Genomic DNA, 20,000 nt, shown 5'->3' on the forward strand with positions numbered 1-20,000 from the left:
AACTATACAGATTTGGTAGCCTGGGTTCCTGCATGATTCACTTGCATTAAAAGCCTGATGAAAGTATCAAAACTCCACTAAAACATTTCACTGGGGGGGGGGGGGGGGGGGTTCAGAAACACAGAGAGAGAGAGAGAGAGAGAGAGAGAGAGAGAGAGAGAGAGAGAGAGATAGAGGGTAAGAGGGGGAGGGGTTTCAGATCACACAGGGAGAGAGACAGAGAGGGGGGAAGACCCCCCCCCCCACATGGGTAACAGGGGGAGGGGTTCAGATCACACAGAGAGAGAGACAGAGAGGGGGGGGGGGGACTTCCCCACATGGGTAAGAGGGGGAGGGGTTTCAGATCACAGAGAGAGAGAGAGAGAGAGATCCTTCTGTGATGACGGAGCTATAGAGACAGAGTTTGTATGGAATGCCAAGCTTTGATATGTACTGTGATGACTTGTAACTTGTGGAAATGTAATAAAAGAGACAGAGTTACACTTCTTAACACAATGTAAAAACTACACACCGTGATGACGGAGCTATAGAGACAGAGTTACACTTCTTAACACAATGTAAAAACTACACACTGTGATGACGGAGCTATAGAGACAGGGTTACACTTCTTAACACAATGTAAAAACTACACACTGTGATGACGGAGCTATAGAGACAGAGTTACACTTCTTAACACAATGTAAAAACTACACAAATATTAGAGAGGAGTTCTTCCCAAAATTGGAAACAAATTTCCCAGAATTCCGAAGTATGACAAAGGGAAAAAACACTCCTTCTGGGGGAAAATAAATAATGTGCCATTTTGGAGAGAGAGAGAGAGAGAGAGAGAGAGAGAGAGAGAGAGAGAGGGAGGGGGGGAGGGGTTTCAGAACACACACACACATAGAGAGAGAGGGGGGGTGCATGCTTGGTGGGTGCCCCCCCTCCCCTCCCCTCATGGCGCCCTGGGCAACTGACTGCTCGACCTAAAGGAAGAGAGAGAGAGAGAGAGAGAGAGAGAGAGAGAGAGAGAGAGAGAGACGCACACCGTGACACACACAGCAGACTCAACTGCAGAGAGAGAGAGAGAGAGAGAGAGAGAGAGAGAGAGACAGAGGGAGAGAGAGAGAGACAGAGAGACAGACAGACAGACAGACAGACAGACAGACAGACAGACAGACAGACAGACAGACAGACAGACAGAGAGAGAGAGAGAGACAGGAGAAGTCAAGACGTCTTCTCCAACACATCCTGAGTCTTCTGTTTTCTTAAAGGTAAGACATTTTCTATTTTAAACACACACATGTAAGTTTACTGTACTGTTACTTTCTACAGTCAGGTTGCCAATTCTGCTTATTATTGTCTCCACCAGCCGAAGGCTGTCCGTCCGTGTGTCCGTGTGTCCGTCCGTGACCAGCTAATCTCAGCCACCGTTAACCCGGTCGATGCCAAATTTTGCACACACACTCCCTGGATGCCAACCATGAACCTCTGCCCCAAACTTTCCAGAACGGCCTGTTATAGCGCCACCAGGAGGCCGCTTTGTGCAAAACAAGTTTTTGCACAAGAGCCATTCAACCAAACCGCTCTTTCAGATTTCTCAGACTCCATCCTGATTGGTTAAGATTGGCTTCCAAAGTTCACAGGAGTGCTCAGTTTCAAACACAATGCTGCAAATCATGAACACATCGCGAGATTTCCGTGAAATTGTGCACCCACATTCCCACTAGGCCGAGGACGAAATGCCACATGAACAATTTCAACTCAGCCTCAAGGTGGCGCTATAACTGGCCCAAAAGTGTTTTTACCTCTAACTGCACGGATCTGTGGATAACTTTCTATGCCAACTCCCTAGAGGCCAAGGAAAAACCTTTGCCTGGAATTCTTCACATCTGCTCATCCTGGTGGAGACCTGTGCCCAGTAGGGCACTTTTTCTAGTTAACCATGTGACTTCCATTGGAAATGCATTGGGGCAAGATGTAAACAAACCCTTTGTATATATACATCTAGCATGCATCAATGTTGTATGCTAGATAAGGTGTGAGTCAGGCCTTAGAGTGCAAACCACCTAAGTTTAGATGCAGAGCTTGCAGATCAGCTGTTTTCAATTATTTTTCACCGATAGTCTATGCAATATCGCCCCCCATAGGATCTTTAATTAATCAATTTATTTGATTGATTGATACTAGACCTGATACTAGACCCGTCGCAGTCGGCCACCGGCCTACTTGGGAACGATGCAACGTGATGATATACATTGTCATAGCACCCATTTTAACTGTTGTCAGCCGGTGTCCCACATGGAGTTTTGTGTATGTGTCTGTGTGTGAAGATTGCAAACTGAAAAGTGTACTTGGCAATCAAATCGTCCAGCTGGCAGAGCATGATTGGTTGAGCCTCAATTGGCTGAGGTAGAGGCTGGAAATTGCACAGGTGAAAGGAGTTTGCCTCATTAGGCCCACTGGCAGAGCCTGAGCAGAGCCTTTTGTGGTGGCTCTGGAGAACCTTGGGTCCAACCGACTCGATACCTGGCACTGCACTCCCTGTGGGCGTGTGGAACGCGTGTGTCGAATGTGAAGTCGGTGGGTGCATTACAACCGTACACGTACGTACGCAGAGACGTGGCGATTTATAGTAGGATGGGACTTTATTGAGTAACATAGTAAATCAATAATTGTTCACATTTAGAAGTATTTTAAATTCTTAAATAAATGTAAATAATTTTAACATTTCTAACTTTGTACTTATTCTTTTGTAAAGTATACTTTTACACTTTCAAACACAAAATGAAAGCAATTCTGCTTGAAGTTGAATTCCTTCCCAATCCAAGCTAGCAGTATACACATTAGATCACATTGTAACACATTATAAGTATTGTAAACATAATGACAAACATCACCGACCATTGGCCTCCTTGGACTTGGAAGGACTTGCTTCTTGTCTCTGGTCATTTGTTTGTAAGAATGCTCCCTCCTAACCTGACGTGTTGGGGTGAGAGGTGAGTATCTTACCACCGCGGCTCAGTGACATCATGTTGTAGTTTTAGTAAAAACAGAGAGATGTGTTGGGGTGAGAGGTGAGTCTCATAATTACCACCGCGGCTCAGTGACGTCATGCTGTAGTTTTAGTAAAAACAGAGAGATGTGTCTGGGTGAGCGGTGAGTCATTACCACCGCGGCTCAGTGACGTCATGTTGTAGTACAGTAGTTTCATGTTCTTGTGTTGTATTTCTGATGTGGATATAAATATGTGTGTGTGTGTGTGTGTGTGTGTGTGTGTGTGTGTGTGTGTGTGTGTGTGTGTGTGTGTGTTTGTGTGTGTGTGTCCACAGGATGACGTTGGCCCTCCTGTGGTTTCTCGCCACAGCTCTTCCTGGTGAGTATATTTATTAATACTTTTACTACTAACAGAGTACTTATTGTCGTGTCCATTTATGGATGTGCGAGATTTATTCTCAGAAATTTGAGTAAAATATATATTGGGTCAAATTGATTGATCAAAGTGTGGTTCTCTGCTGAAGCAACTGTGGAGAGCTGGAGGTCTCTGACCACATTCCAATGGATCCAATTAGCTCTTCGCTAAGTCCCACCCAAGCCCGCTGTTGGCCAATACCACGTTAGCGACGGTTACTAAGGTAGGATCCTGGTCAAGCTGTCTTACCTGCGTTCACCAGTGCAATGGAGTTGTATTCCTCCATGTCAGTGAAAGACATCCTGAAGGATGGAGTAGTAGTGGTAAGGAGATATCGGAGAGAACAAGGCAAAAGGGACTACAATATGGAGTAGTAGTGGTAAGGAGATATCGGAGAGAACAAGGCAAAAGGGACTATAATATGCCTTTGAAAAGTACATTCATGAAATAGTGTGTCGCCGGAGTAATGCCAATTTGAACATGACATTCAAATCGAGGCGAAAGCTAACCAATCGCAATGTAAAAGTCAGCCACCCCAAGTCTTGTCCATTGATGTTCAGGACTGTCAGGAATGAGTTACGGAGTAGGACCCAAAAGCAGGCAACCAGATGCAGAGTAGATATCTTCAAGGTGTTTATTTAACTATCAATCAGGGGTATTCAAAAAGGCAAAACATAGGCAATATCAGACACAAAGCTCACTCGACAAAGGTCTACGAACCAACAAGGGCACACTGCAAATACAGGGCTTAAATAGACAGGGGTAACAGGACACAGGTGAACTCAAAACACAATCAAACACAGGATATGCTAACAGGCAAACAGAACACAGGTGACTAGGATACAATAATCAGGTAGGTAGACAGAACAGGAAACACCAACAAGAGGAGGCAGGAAAGCACAGAACAATACTACAAAACAAGGCACAACCAAAACAACAACAGAGTAACAGTAAACCAAAACCAAACACCACAAGGCCAAATACAGACAGCACATACAGAATTAGTCCAAAACCTACTTAGGTTCCAAGTGTTCAAGGCAACACACATGACAAGCGCTTTCTTTAACATTCAAGGCATAACATTCAAGATATTACAGAACATGAACTAAACACAAAATGCTCATGTCATAATAAGAGTTCAGGGTTTGGAGCCATGAGTCACGGCTCAAATACAAAGGCAGAGGGGTGGGGCGTGACAAGGACAAAAATATAAAGGGACAACAATGTTCTTGCACTGCAGGGTAAGTCAATAATGTCCTTGTTGTATTTTAAGGTATGGTTCAGTCATGACTTGCAACAAAAATGTTGTGTCAAACCATGTGACTCCCATTGGAAATTAATTGCGAGCTTGCATCAGTAAACAAGTCTCATGCAGCTATACAACAATCTGTTGTGATTGTGTGAGTGAAGCCTAATCATTTAATGGTATCCTGTTTCTCTGCAGCTCTCACAACAACAACAACAGGTAAACAAACATCAACAAACAAACACACATTACAGATTGTAACCTAGAAGTATTTATAATCAGAGTAAATATTACTTTATGTTAACTGTTTATTGTATTTGCAGAGTCCGGTGATGTCAGGATGGTGGGAGGAGCTAGACGCTGTGCTGGTAGACTGGAGATCAAAGTCCAGGACCAATGGAGACCAGTGAGTCCTTATGGCTGGAACCTTCAGTCATCATCTGTAGCGTGTAGACAGCTGGGCTGCGGCTCTGCTGTTTCTACAGAACGGAGACGTGGTTCTACAGATCAACCTGTATGGAGGACATCTAACTGTGTTGGATCTGAATCTCTACTGAGGGAATGTGGAGCAATGAAGTCTGATACTGCCTCCTCCAGTCTGGAGCTGATCTGTTCAGGTAACAACATGACTTCAACAATGATACTCATCTAGTCTGTCTGTCTGTCTGTGCATGCGTGTGTGTGTGTGTGTCTGTCTGTCTGTCTGTCTGTCTGTCTGTCTGTCTGTCTGTCTGTCTGTCTGTCTGTCTGTCTGTCTGTCTGTCTGTCTGTCTGTCTGTCTGTCTGTCTGTCTGTCTGTCTGTCTGTCTAGTTCTTAACCCTTTAAGTCCAGGAAAGCGTCTCTGTGTTGTTTTACATTTTAAACTTTAATCACCACCATCGTAATCACCAAGGAGACAATCAGCATCACATCGATAAGACCGACTATGCCAACCACCATCAGCATCACATCACTGAGATGGACGTTGCCAACCAACAAAAGCAGCAAAGCACTGAGGCGAGCTCTATCCAGAGTATAGAGGTATGGAGACTACAGCAGACCATTAGTATGGGGCATGACATTAGTCATATGAAGTTAATTGACATCTCTCTTGTTATCACTCGACTCACTCGACTGTACGTTAGACGGAACAATAATGAACGTTGGTAAATATTTATTTTTGTTTGATTCTGTGTTGATCAGTTAACACTTGCTGTTGCATTTGCCGATACAAATGCTATGTTTATCTGCCCATGTTAGTGTTTTAAGCATTATGTTATACTTTAGCTATTGAAAAATAGCAGATCTACGAGCTTGTAGGTCTGCTATTTTTGAAAAGTTGTGAAAATGTGGCGCAAATCATTGAATATATATTTCAGAGTGAACATTTTTAACTAAAATATTGGCTTCTGGGGGTCCCTGGAACTACATATTTTGAGATGGAGGTCCGTGGCCCAATAGAGATAATTCTGGGGGTCCTTGACATGAAAAAGGTTGAGCACCACTGACATAGAAACATGTGTTTTTCAGGAAAATGTTTTTTTTTTATCGACCTCAGTCCAAAATGGGTTAAGAATATGGGCTGTATTTTGCGTGTCTTAAGTACCAGGTCTTATTCCCTAACTTGAGTAAACTAAAGACCTGGAGGCGTGATCAATGCCATTTGGCTATTCTGAGTGGCCAAAGAGCATTGATCACGCCTCCAGGTCTTTAGTTTACTCAAGTTAGGGAATAAGACCTGGTACTTAAGACACGCAAAATACAGCCCGCAATCTCTAAAACTGTATTTTCCCACAGGCCGCTGTAGCCAATCCCGGAGTGGTGGTCCTGCACTTCCCCAAGTCCACTAGAGGTTTGAGGAGACAGAAAAGAGCCTGGGTCATCCCTCCTATCAATTATCCTGAGAACGACCGTGGACCCTTCCCCAGAGCAATGGTTCAGGTGAGATCGGGCTTTAATTGCTTCGCATTGGTCGAAGAACTACATTCATTTCCTTTGTAATTACTGAAGGATGAACATGGTTATTTGTCACGTCGGTCAATCGGGGATGAAGACAACATTCCTGTCGATTCTTCCACTGTGGAGCTCACATACCTGAGGCACTGTCGGTGTACAGCTGTAAATACTGTGACATGAAATCAGATGGCGCAAAACCGGACAAAACCTGAAGTATTTTAATGTTCATCCTTAAAACAAAAAAAGGCCCGTACTGGACTACTGGTACATTCTTACATGTTAAAGTTTCGATTATATTTTATTCTTTGCAGATTCGTTCAGATGGTGGTTACACGATGCTGATGTTTTATAGCGTTACTGGACCAGGAGCAGACCTGCCCCCTGTTGAGCTTTTCACTATAGACAAAAAATCTGGCTGGTTGTTTGTTAATCAGCCCTTAGACAGAGAGAGAATACCCTTTTACACTGTAAGTACTGTTTTGCGTGATGTCTTTCATCTCATCTCAAGTGTTTTTAAATGCCATACCAACTTGGATTTGTATGTACATTCATCAATATGGTCTAACTTAATTTTCCAGTTAATTTTCCACTTTGCTGTCTGTTACTTAGGCTATGCATTCATAGTTCTTAAGTCTTAATATTTCAAATATGTTTGTTTATGCAGCTCCAAGCTCATGCTGTTAATGCGCAATCAGGAATGATTGTTGAGGAACCAATGGACATACACGTGGTTGTCATTGACCAGAATGATAACAAACCCCTTTTCACTCAAGACGCCTATCTGGGAGAAGTTCCGGACGCCTCGCCTCTTGGTAAGATTCGTAAACTAGCGTTTAAGTTCTGCTGGTGGCAAAGGAAAGGAAAGAAAAGGTACTATGTTTACCCAGGGTAACTGGACTAAGCTCAATAACTTGTTTACAGGCAGGCCCTGCTCATAGAACATTCCATGGTAGGGGTTCAATGCCTTGTCCAAGGGCACTTCAGCAGTGGTAATTTTAACGTGCCGGTCCGGGGATACGAACTAGCGACCTTCCGATATCAAGACCGCTCCGCAAACCGTTCTGCCACCGCTGCCCCTGAAGCTGTCTGCTTCATTGGTGGCTGTCACAATGTAGTGTAAGGCTCATTGTAATGTTGGTCTCTCCTTGTCTATTTCTGCAGGCACTGTGGTGTGTACAGTGACTGCTACAGATGCAGATGAGCCAGGCAATGACAATTCAGATATCCGCTACGTCATTCTGAATCAGGAACCAAAGACTCCTGCTGGTAACCTGTTTGCAATCAACCCAGTCAGTGGAGTCATCAGAGTCAATGCAGGTGGTTTGGACAGAGAGGTAAGCCATTTGCTATCAATATTGTTTAGGGTATTTATTTTAGAGTTTTCTCCACCTTACCTCGTAATTGGTAAGCAGGTGAATTAAAATATATATACAGTATATTTTGCCAAAAAGGGAGACCGAACAGAGTTCAAGATGCAATTAGTAAATGTATTAATGTTCACAAAATAAACCAGAGAAACAAAATAATAATCTGTATGTACCGTATACATGTAGGTATCGGTTATGTCTGCAGTGTATTGATGGCTGAAGTGGAGAGAGTGAGTGAGTGAATGCATACACCGGGCGAAAAGTAGGTGCGCTAGATCGAGACAGGACACCAAATCTTGATTTTCATTAAATAATTCTGTCTCTCTCTGTACGCATATACTCTCTCTCACACCTGCTGCACACAGGAATACACATTGTCAAAAGTATGTGAGTAGGTAGGTGCGCTAGAGCGAGACAGGACGCTACGTGTGAGTGAGTGAATGCATATATACAGGGCGGAAAGTAGGTGCACGTGCACTAGAGCGAGACAGAATTATGAACATCAAGATTCAGGGGTCGATTTAGGACTTCTATTTTACTTACTTCTATATTACTAATCTAATTACAGTATTATGATCTGGGGGCGTGTAGTATGTCATATTGCAATTTTGGGCATGTTAAGAAGCGCTTTTGACACCCCCCGGAGTGCGCAAAACGGCCTTGAATTAGTCATGGGTGTGTTTAAGGCGTGTTTGAGACGTACCCAATCAACATGTCCGTACTATTCTCTTTACCAGTCAGCTGATGTCACATACGGAATGCGCACTTTGGGGATCGTGGTATGACATTTCTTCAGGCTGGCACCATAGAAGACATGACATGCCTTTGTCACATTTGGGTTAATTATTCCTATTGCACTGCATGCTGTCACCTTTATGCCTCAAAAGAACAGACCCACCTTTCAGATCGGAATGGAATTGCGAGTAGATGCGTAATTAATTAATTCGATAACGATAGAACCATGTACCATACAGCGAATGAAAGCAAGATTCCTAAGGAATATGGAGATTTTTACATTTAATAAAACGGTTGAGAAATGAGAGAACCATGAGTGTTTATAGGCTAATATCAAGGTTTTTTTATGAAAGACCAAACGGGCTGTGAACTTGAAGAGCTCAATCACCATCCCGACACGGAAGAAATATAGCCTAGTGCATGCATGTATATGCACTGTTGCACTTGCACACAGTAGCCTACACACGCTCTTTATTTGTTTCTATTGAAAAACACCAGTAAAATAACGTTTATTATATTTTATTTCATTCAAGTCAAGGAATGAGTTGAATGCGTGCTGTAATCCTGGTGCCCCGATGGTATGGTCTTCGCTGAGTTCGCTCGTAGCATTTTATTGAAGAAGACTTGAATCGGGTGTGATACAGCATATGAAAGCACATTTCCCACGGATTATGGAGATGTTTTTATTTATTTTTAAGGTTGAGAAATGAAAGAATTATGGCCGTTTCTAATCTCAACATCTTTTAAAAATAGACGCAAAACTGCCATGTCTCATAGAAACAAGTAAATGGGTCTATAAAAATAAGCGCATATAACAGGGGTCTGTAACCTATTTTAAATGAAGTGCCATGTTTTTATTTTCTAAATAGTGAGTCTGCCATATCCAGATTAATTTGAATGACACCACATTAAAATAAAAAAACATATTTTGATTGTCCACAAATATAAAGTTCTTCCTTCTTTTTAAATATGTTCTTGCACATTGTTATAATGATCATTATATATCCCCCTGCAGTCAGAGTTCATAGTTTTAATGAATGAATGTGATGCATTGTGAGCTGGTATAGATCTGCTATTTTCAAAAGTAATCTTTTTATTTAATTTTTGGATTAGCTGTCCTTAGTTGGGCAAATGCATTCATCTGGGGATCCTTGACATGGGAATGTGCTTGTTTTGCACTGGTTTAAACAACATTAGGAGAAAAGCCCAAATAACCACTTTAGAAACAAGAAAAGCAATCACACAGAAAGCAACTTTACAGAAAAATATAATAAACAGACATGGCAACACTCTACCAGCCTCCCAGAGCGCTCAAGTGTCAAATCAAACAGTGCTTTTTGCGTTTATGAGGTGGTCAGACCCACGTCTAATCGTTATGCGCTGAGTGTCTTTAGGTCAAGGGGCTTAATAGCAAATTGCGCAAAGCGAGAATAATTAACATATGGACACTCCCACAATGCTAAAATATTCAGGGACGCGGTATGCCAAATGTGTGTGCGTTCAACACGGGCCGAGTGCGTTCAACACGGGCCGATATGCCTTTCATAATACGAATGTGCGCAGAGCGAGGCCAATTTATGTATCACGACCTGGTAAACCGCACCTTCAAAATCGACCTGTCTGTGTTCTGTCTCTCTTACAGTACATCTCTCTCCGTATGTGACACACACACACACACACACACACACACACACACACACACACACACACACACACACACCCACACACACACACATCCATGGGCAATTTCTTTCCATGACTGAGAAAGGAGAGAGGCCGCACAGCTCGTAGTCACGATGCCATCACATGTTTTATTTTTCCAACGTTTCGGCATCAAGTTGCCTTCTTCAGTCATAGTTTTATCTCCTGCGGTCAGCACCTCCCCAATATTGGTGTGCGCTCCTACCTTTCTGTTTGTTCAATCTTTTTCCCATAACATTTGTGCTGTTGCATGGATTACGTGTTTGCGACGCCGCTTTATCAACATAATTCAAGTCTTTCATTGGCTGTACTATGGACATTCTCTCGGTGCAGTTGCAACCCCGTTCATACAGTGTGATGTCCAGTCGGCGATGGAGCACATTTCTCGCCGCCAGCTGTTCTAACAGAGCCTTCACACTCCGTGAAAAAAACGTTGCTGATCAAAGCCCGATCAGATCAGATTGGGTTTTTTTGGGGGTCGGCAAGCACAACCGCATAATCAGAGCAAATATCTTGCAGTGTGTAGAGGCCCTTAGTCAGTCTTTTTGTAGACTTCTTCTCAATCAGGGTTCCCCAATAAATTTTCCTCAAGGGCCATATTTTGACTAGCGTACCAGGCTGGGGGCCGAGTCTGCACGCGCGAAAAGACCCCATTTGAAAAGGATGCCCAGTTTGACATGCATAGGCTACTGACCCCCATGTAATGCCATTTATATCTTGGACCCTTTAAAAAAACCCTTTTTTTTTTTTTATTCTTTCATGGGCCACAAGGGGGCGCTCTGTGGGCCGCAAATGGCCCGCGGGCCGCCTATTGGGGAACCCTGAATCTACAGTGTATATAGGTGAGGCAAGTTGGCATCAAGGGAAGAGAGCCGTCACAGTTACATATTGTAATAAAGTCAAAGTCAAATGTGTGTGTGTGTGTGTGTGTGTGTGTGTGTGTGTGTGTGTGTGTGTGTGTGTGTGTGTGTGTGTGTGTGTGTGCAGCAATTCCCAAAGTACACTCTCGAAGTACAAGCAGCGGATATGAGGGGAGAAGGATTGAGCGGAAGAACCAAAGTTATCCTTACAGTCACAGAGAGCAACGACAATGCTCCCGCTTTTCAGAATAGAATGGTAAGTAGCCTACTGTATAGTCAGGGCTGCACACAACTTTTTTGGTCTAGTACTCAGAAGAGCACCTGGAGGAGTTGCTTGGTGCTCCTAAAATGCGGCGACCCGTCTCGCCGGATGGATAAAAGAGGGATGAATAACTTATAGCAAAACAATATTTATTGGATGAGTGGGGAGTCAATGGAGGGTATTGCAACTCTAGATTTAGCCCTAGAATGGCTCTTGTTGTAGATTCATCCCATTATTAAAAATATATAAATTTGCTAAAATCTAGGTCCATGTGTGGTCCAGCCCTATGGAATGCATATTATAATAAAAACAAGTTAACAACTTAAGGATAATATGATATGAGCATCAAAGCAATATTTAGATTTTGTATTATTTTGTATTTAAATAACCAATCTACTAGCTCACAACGTGTTGCGACACGTTGTGAGCTTGCAGATCAGCTATTTTTTTAACATGCGACACATCGTACGGCGAATCATACATCAGGCTTCCCTAGTTCCCTTTTGTTTTTAGATGAGGCGACGTACGTAGTCAGACAGTCAGACACACACACATGGCTCCTCGGTGAAAAAAATAAACAGTGTACACTACCCGACTTTACGATAATAAGGGACAGTATGTTGAGACACGGTGTTCATGTTGGGCAGCAGCAGTGCCAGTCCGCAATGCTTTAAACTCTTCCCACTCCACTATGTCGGAACTAAAACCTTAGTACCCGTAAAAAGTCAGTGGCCGGTGCCTAGGCTGTGAGAGACGCTAATATGGTTTCTGCCTCGGATTCGGGTTTTGAGACGGCATCGCACACGAGCAACCATGCTGCTCCAACAGCCGGAAAACAAACACAAGCACAGCGGCAAATGGGAAGAGTGCAAAGCATCCAAAGCATGACCTTTTACACCGGGGACTACAGTAGTTTGCTATCTGAAACGGAGAAGAGAAGACGAAACTATTTGTGTAAGGTTTTCCTGTCAACCGCCCTCCGCCTCCTCCCAGGCTCCTAGCACTCAGAAAGAAGCATGGATCCTCCCCCTTATGAGTAAGGACGCGCTGTGATTGGGCCAGTAGCCACTTTGAGTGGCAGTCGGTGGGAAATGCTCTCGCCACAACATTTTCTAGTATTCTGGCCATAATAATCATTCTGGGCGGCCCCAGCTGTTGGTACGCAGAAGCGCTTCCCGGCGCTTGATTGACAGCGCATTTTTAATTTTTACCGCGCATGCGCACCTGCGCACCACTTATGTGCAGCCCTGTGTATAGTGCAAATATGATTAATGTAAAGGAGACATAAATGCTGTACTGCATGTGTTCAACAACACACGAGCACACTAGTAACAGAAAAGTGGTTGATGAAATGGCAACCGTTTTAAAGCATTGCTTGACATGTGACGCATACTGTATGCTAGTGTATTACTTCTACTTCTATCTACACTGACTCACACTCTCGCTCGACAAGTTGACATGATGTGCCTGTGCTCTCTCCTAGTATGAGGCGACTGTCCCAGAAAACAAAGTGGGAGCTGTGGTCGTCAAGATGACTGTGACGGATGGCGACGAGCCCCATTCCCCGGCCTGGAACGCAAAGTTCACAATTGTCAACGGTGACCCCACTGGGCTGTTCTCTGTGGAAACGTCCCCCGTTAACAAACAGGAAGGAATCATCAAGACAGCTAAGGTAGAAAGCGAACCACTTTTTTTTCACTTTGAAGTCCTTGTTGTCGTTGATCACGTCAAAATGAATACTAAACGTATACTTTACATTCCTGTCTGGGTGCCGCATGCCACACAAAGCCTCTGGCCTGACGGCGTGCCGCGTGTTCGAGTCCCGTTCATGACGATCCTTTGCTGCGTGTCTCTCCCCTTAGTTATCTTCTTTCCTGTCCGTCTTCACTGTAACTATCAATAGAAAGTAACAGTACAGTAAAGAACCTGGGGGTTATTATTGATTCCGAATTGAATTTTAATTCACACATTAATCATGTTACCAAGATTGCCTTTTTCACCTTAGAAATATTGCACAAATCAGAGCCTATGTGTCCTTGGACGATGCAAAAACGCTAATCCACACCTTTGTTTTTTCTCGGCTTGATTACTGCAATGCACTTTTTTCAGGACTGCCTGAGAAAACAACTGACAGATTACAACTTGTCCAAAATGCAGCAGCCAGAGTTTTAACTAGAACTAAGATGAGAGAACATATTACTTCAGTTTTGGCATCACTGCACTGGCTTCCGGTTGTTTTTAGGATTGATTTTAAAATTATTTTACTTGTCTATAAAGCTCTCAATGGTCTCGCACCTTCCTACCTACATGACTGCCTGCCTAAATATGTCCCAAACCGCCCGCTAAGGTCTTCCACTGCTGGCCTGCTCGCTTTGCCTAAAAAAATGGCAACTAAAAAATACGGGGAAGCAGCTTTTTGCTTCTACGGGCCGTCGGCATGGAACAAGCTCCCTCTGTACCTTCGTCAGGCAGCCACTGTAGACATTTTTAAAGCTCAGCTCAAGACCCACTTCTACAACATTGCTTTTAATTGATCTTTTAGTTGTTTTTTTTAGTTTTTGTTATTCATGTCCTCACTGTATTGCATTACTGTCGTTGCCTTGCTTTTCTTTTATTCTCCATTGTTCTGTAAAGCACTTTGAGCTGCATTTCATGTCATGAAAGGTGCTATACAAATAAAGTTTTATTATTATTATATTAATAAAGGCACAAAAGCCAAAAACAAATCTTTAAAAAAAAAAGAAAAAAATTACTGTCAACGAGGCTTGGTCGATATAACAATACCTGACGATCTCAGATCATCGCAGATTGTGTTAACCCGTTTAGGCCTGACGTCGAGATAAATAAAAAGTCCTCTGAAATAATATATATTCAAAGATTTGTGCCACATTTTCACGACTTTTCAAAAATAGCAGACCTACAAGCTCGTAGCGCGCCACTCGGTGCATAATGCTTAGTTAAAACACCAAAACGGGTTCCCGTCCAGATTGTGTTAAGCTACTACAGTAAATGTGCATTCATAACACATTTCTATCATGGCCGTGCGGAACTGAAAGAATCTTGACTTGTGATGTGTTGCGTCGTTATTTTTGGCATAACCACATAGTTGTTTGTCCACAAACTCCACATGGTAACCAGCTCGGTGACAGTGGCTTTGTGGTTTGAGTGTCCGCTCTGAGACTGGGAGGTCGGGGGTTCGATCCCCAGGCCAGGTCATACCAAAGACTCATTGCCTCCCTGCTTGGCACTCAGCATCACGTGTTGGATAGGGAGTAAGTCCCTGCGACACACTAGCGTCATGTCCAGGGGGTGTACTTACTTGTACATCAAGCTGCCTCACGCTACAGAAACAGGAGATGGGCTCCTGCCCTATGGGCCTCATGGCTCGGCAAGGCTTACTAGTCCACATATGATACATTGGAGTTTCACTCCATACATTGATGGTACACTAACACTATAGCAGACATTTCAGTGTGTCCTTTTCATTATGATCAAGACTGGTGTTTGTTAAAATAACTCGGCACACACTCCCTCACATGGAAATAGTTCATTCGTCCTCCGGTAACCGGAAGGCTCGCCTTAAAACACGCTCGTCCTCATTTTTTCCACCGACCACTCATTGTTTTTACTGAGGATAAGGTTGGAAATATGTTTAGGGTTTATAATTTTACTGAGGTTAAGTTTATGAATAGGCTTAGGCTTTTGGCACCATTTTACTGAGGTTGAGGTTAGGTTTAACCGTATAGGCATAGTTTACCTAGGTTACGTTTAGGAATACCAAGTAGAGACCGTTATACCTTTCCGCTGCATTAACGCCCGAGACTGTGTTGAGGTGAGTGTTCTGGTATTCTGTCCTCCCATTGAACATACCCCACTGACAAGTGTTGCCCCAGCCCCTAGGAAATGGGGGACGGAAAGCCAGGTGGGGAGGACGGTATTTGTCGCTTGCTGCACATATTCCTAAAATGACCAGTTGTGTTCGTATATATATACAGCCGGATGCACCACAGTAGATTAGAACTCCTGGATAATTTCTAGGGGTTTCTTTTAACCAGTGTGTTAGTGACAGCATTTGTTGCTGGTAATAATAAACATATCTGTGGCGTTGTTGTGCTTCTCTCCACCTATCCATCAAGGCCTTGGACTTTGAGTTAAACAACAAGTACACACTGTTGGTTGCTGTTGAGAATGACGAACCCTTCGCCACAAGGCTGCCCACGGCCACTGCCACTGTGACAGTGAATGTGGAGGATGTGAACCCTCCAGGAAAGCCCTGTATGTGTGGTATATTTTCATAACAATATAAAGTTTGTGAGACACGGCAGACAGACGAGATGATGTTCCATGATGTTTATTTCAGAGTACACAGCACAGCAGTAAAGCATAGACTCACGCCAGCAGAGTGGCCGACGTGCATCCCATAGGCTTGCGCCCCAACTGACCAAGTTTACATTGAAATTGACTGGTTATCAAGGGTTTACAATACTCATTGTTCCAGACTGCCATTTGGCCACTCCCTGGAAGGTATAGATCACTGTAGCTTTGATCCATTGTTCATCTTCTAGCATGGTAAAATCCTGACCCAGGATCTGAACTTAAACAAAAAGGCATGTAAACAGGCCAACGACACATTGACTTTAAATAACAAAGACAGGCCTCGGAGACTAACTGGCTTGCATATTAAGCCAGCCAGCTAGTAATCCGACCTAGTTGAGTACATTTTGTTCACGAACGAGATATTGCATAGAATTATGGGTTCCCAGATACGACACATGCTCTGCATTAAGTGCGTCTGCTAAATCCCTAAATTATATTTTAAAATATTTCATAGGTCAACAATAGTATACACCCCCAACTGAACATGTTAACTCACACTGATGTACTGCTAGACAGGAACCATCTACTGTTACACTCAAACTCATTAATTTGATCATGTTTCTCTTCAGCTCTCCCAGTTAATCCAACAGTCCACACAATGGGTAAATAAAACAAGAACAGACAACTACGCAACAGTGTAAACTGATTTTTGTTTTCCTTATAATCAAAGTAATATTACCTTTTTACTGGATATTATATTGTCTGTACAGAGTCTGCTGATGTCAGGTTGGTGGAAGGCGGAACCAGTCCCTGTACTGGTAAACTCGAAGTGAGACACCAGGGAGAGTGGAAACCAGCGGCTGATTTTACGTCTAGCTGGAACCTCCAGTCATCGTCTGTGGTGTGTCGACAGCTGGGCTGTAGCTCTGCTGTTAGCACAAAATGGAGGTCTGGTTCTACACGTCAACCTGTGTGGTGGATTACATCTTCCTGTGTTGGATCTGAATCTTCACTGAGGGAGTGTGTAACGATGGAGGCTGGTCATTCTGCGGAGAGACTGGAGGTGATCTGTTCAGGTAACAAAGAATAACTTCAACACTGACAATCATCATCAATCCATCCATCCATCTAGTCTCTCCAAGAATCTGCAGAGAAAAAGTCTTGATTCTGTGGAGAACAATACTGATTACACCCCCCCAACCTGACAATCTACAATAGTATACACCCCCAACCTGACAATGGTTTAGCGCCCCAGCCTGTGTCCAGAGGCTCCATGAGGAGGAAGCCCAACAAACCCTCTGTGAGGCCTTTAGGAGAGGACACACGCACGCACACACACACACACATACAGATACAGGCATACAGCTAACTCATTCTCAGTGGCGTGCACAGACATTTTGAGGGGCAGGTGCTCAAGTAAAAAAGGGCACATTGTGCGGCGCGTGAAACCGCCAGCTAAATAGTGTGTGAGATTTATAGATTGTGGGGCATAAATAATAATATATTATCAGCTTTTAATCCAGAAATGGTCGATGTCACCATGGGCCACACATACTGTACATACTGTAAAAAAACATGATGATGTCACCATGGGCCACACATACTGTACATACTGTACATACTGTAAAAACATGATGTCACCATGGGCCACATACTGTATATACTGTACATACTGTACAAAACATGATGTCACCATGGGCAACACACACTGTACAAAACAAAAGTAAAATGAACAAACTGTACAAAACAGTAACTCTCATAAAGGGCATATTGCTGTCTAGAGGGCAGAAGGGCAGGTTCTCTCTGGTGCCACCTAGTGTCTATCTGTGCTCATTGTGGACGGCTGCATCTCTCCACAGCGACGCTGACAAAGCACTGCGGACCCCCAGAGGTCCTCCTTATGAACAGCATCATGAAAGATACGAGACGAGACGCGTACGCACCCGGAGAGAAGGTGTTGTACGAATGCATGGTGGGATACACTTGGACCAGAGGACCCCACAGTGTTACGTGTGTGGATGGACAATGGACACCTTTAACAATAAAATGTGGAAGTAAGTGTAGTTTGTCAGTGTTGTTGGATTGGTGTGTGTGTGTGTGTGTGTGTGTGTGTGTGTGTGTGTGTGTGTGTGTGTGTGTGTGTGCGCGAGTGCATGCGTCGATGCGTGTGTGGAACAAGCTTAAATTGTATTTCTTGCCTTGATCTCCTAACCGCACATTTCTCTCCATGGCTCGCACACACGCCCACACGCACGGACCGCACGCACGCGCGCGCACACACACACACACACACACACACACACACACACACACACTTCTCTCCATGGCTCTCACGCTCTGTCTCCATTTGACTCAGGAACGTGCGGCAAGCGGATCGGCAATATGCTCACAATCAGCGGAGGCACTCTGTCCCGACCTGGAGACCATCCATGGCAGGTGTCTCTGCAGCGCAGACGCAGAAACTCATCGAATCCGTTTGGACACGTCTGTGGAGGCGTCCTCATCCATTCCTGTTGGGTCCTCACCGCTGCTCACTGCGTGTAAGATGCTCTGAATGCTATGTGTGCTAACATGCTGCTCTGAATGCTATGTGTGTTAACATGCTGCTCTGAATGCTATGTGTGCTAACATGCTGCTCTGAATGCTATGTGTGCTAACATGCTGCTCTGAATGCTATGTGTGCTAACATGCTGCTCTAAATGATATGTGTGCTAACATGCTGCTCTGAATTCTATGTGTGCTAACATGCTGCTCTGAATGCTATGTGTGCTAACATGCTGCTCTGAATGCTATGTGTGCTAACATGCTGCTCTAAATGCTATGTGTGCTAACATGCTGCTCTAAATGCTATGTGTGCTAACATGCTGCTCTGAATGCTATGTGTACTAACATGCTGCTCTGAATGCTATGTGTGCTAACATGCTGCTCTGAATGCTATGTGTGCTAACATGCTGTTCTAAATGCTACTGCATGTGTGCTAACATGCTGCTCTAAATGCTACTGTATGTGTGCTAACATGCTGCTCTAAATGCTATGTGTGCTACCATGCTGCTCTGAATGCTATGTGTGCTAACATGCTGCTCTGAATGCTATGTGTGCTAACATGCTGCTCAAATGATATGTGTGTAACATGCTGCTCTGAATGCTGTGTGCTAACATGCTGCTCTGAATGTTCTGGGTGCTAACATGCTACTCTGAATGCTATGTGTGCTAACATGCTGCTCTAAATGCTATGTGTGCTAACATGCTGCTCTGAATGCTATGTGTGCTAACATGCTGCTCTAAATGCTATGTGTGCTATCATGCTGCTCTGAATGCTATGTGTGCTAACATGCTGCTCTGAATGCTATGTGTGCTAACATGCTGCTCTAAATGCTATGTGTGCTATCATGCTGCTCTGAATGCTATGTGTGCTAACATGCTGCTCTCAAGCAAGTTAATGTTTCCTCCCCACTTCAGACTGAAGCAGTTGAAGCTACTAAACACAATTAGCCAGATTTTAACCACATCAAACAGTACTGCAGTGCATAGTGTAAATAAAACGATACAATATCACCGACCATTGGCGTCTTTGGAGGTAGAACCCAAGAGTTGTCTTTGCTGTTTGCATCTGTGTTTGTTTGAGAGAATGATGAAGCTCCATTCCTTTTAAGGTGCTCCTAATCAGGTAATGAGCAGCCATCTTGCTGCTGCATTCTGGGAGATGTAGTTTCTGAGGTGTGAGATGTCATGCTGACCAGATTGTCCATTTCTGAGTTTTGACTCAACAATGAAACAATAATCTCTACGTTGAAACTATATACACTATAGCACTATATGACATGGCATCTGTCTACATAACATTAACTATTTAAATTACATTGTAGCCTTTTCATAAACATGTAAGGTCGTCAAGGCTATAGGCCAAGTCCTATGGAGCTAAGATGGAGTCGGAAGAGGTAGGTTTTCAGACTATGGTCGAAAGATTGGGAGTGAGTCTGCAGTTCTGACTGCAATGGGAAGTTCATTCCATAGTTCAGATTGGGAGTGAGTCTGTAGTTCTGACTGCAATGGGAAGTTCATTCCATAGTTTAGATTGGGAGTGAGTCTGTAGTTCTGACTGTAATGGGCAGTTCATTCCAGTCTGGTAGCCAGAATAAGAATGAAACGTCTCATGTCTTAATGACTGACTGTTGTTTCTCCAGT

At 43.7% G+C, this 20,000-nt stretch overlaps 1 protein-coding gene across 1 annotated transcript in view; it reads left to right on the forward strand.

Annotated features, from left to right (window-relative positions):
* Nucleotides 1–1,095: 1,095 nt before the first annotated feature.
* The window catches only part of LOC310870313 (uncharacterized protein), a 22,308-nt gene continuing 3,403 nt past the window's right edge, over nt 1,096–20,000 (forward strand). Inside the window, exons 1-17 of the mRNA XM_083781486.1 lie at nt 1,096–1,253; nt 3,312–3,355; nt 4,836–4,856; nt 4,961–5,254; nt 5,531–5,658; nt 6,415–6,558; nt 6,885–7,040; nt 7,238–7,385; nt 7,735–7,907; nt 11,364–11,492; nt 12,982–13,170; nt 15,635–15,773; nt 16,445–16,477; nt 16,586–16,891; nt 17,675–17,869; nt 18,172–18,355; nt 20,000. The exon at nt 20,000 is cut by the window's right edge and continues 151 nt beyond it. Coding sequence (XP_083637612.1) covers nt 3,313–3,355; nt 4,836–4,856; nt 4,961–5,254; nt 5,531–5,658; nt 6,415–6,558; nt 6,885–7,040; nt 7,238–7,385; nt 7,735–7,907; nt 11,364–11,492; nt 12,982–13,170; nt 15,635–15,773; nt 16,445–16,477; nt 16,586–16,891; nt 17,675–17,869; nt 18,172–18,355; nt 20,000 — 2,283 coding nt within the window. The 5' untranslated portion in view covers nt 1,096–1,253; nt 3,312. The remainder of the gene's footprint in view (nt 1,254–3,311; nt 3,356–4,835; nt 4,857–4,960; nt 5,255–5,530; nt 5,659–6,414; nt 6,559–6,884; nt 7,041–7,237; nt 7,386–7,734; nt 7,908–11,363; nt 11,493–12,981; nt 13,171–15,634; nt 15,774–16,444; nt 16,478–16,585; nt 16,892–17,674; nt 17,870–18,171; nt 18,356–19,999) is intronic.

This window comes from Protomyctophum parallelum, assembly GCF_964188405.1.
Source record: "Protomyctophum parallelum genome assembly, chromosome: 14".
NCBI lineage: Eukaryota > Metazoa > Chordata > Actinopteri > Myctophiformes > Myctophidae > Protomyctophum > Protomyctophum parallelum.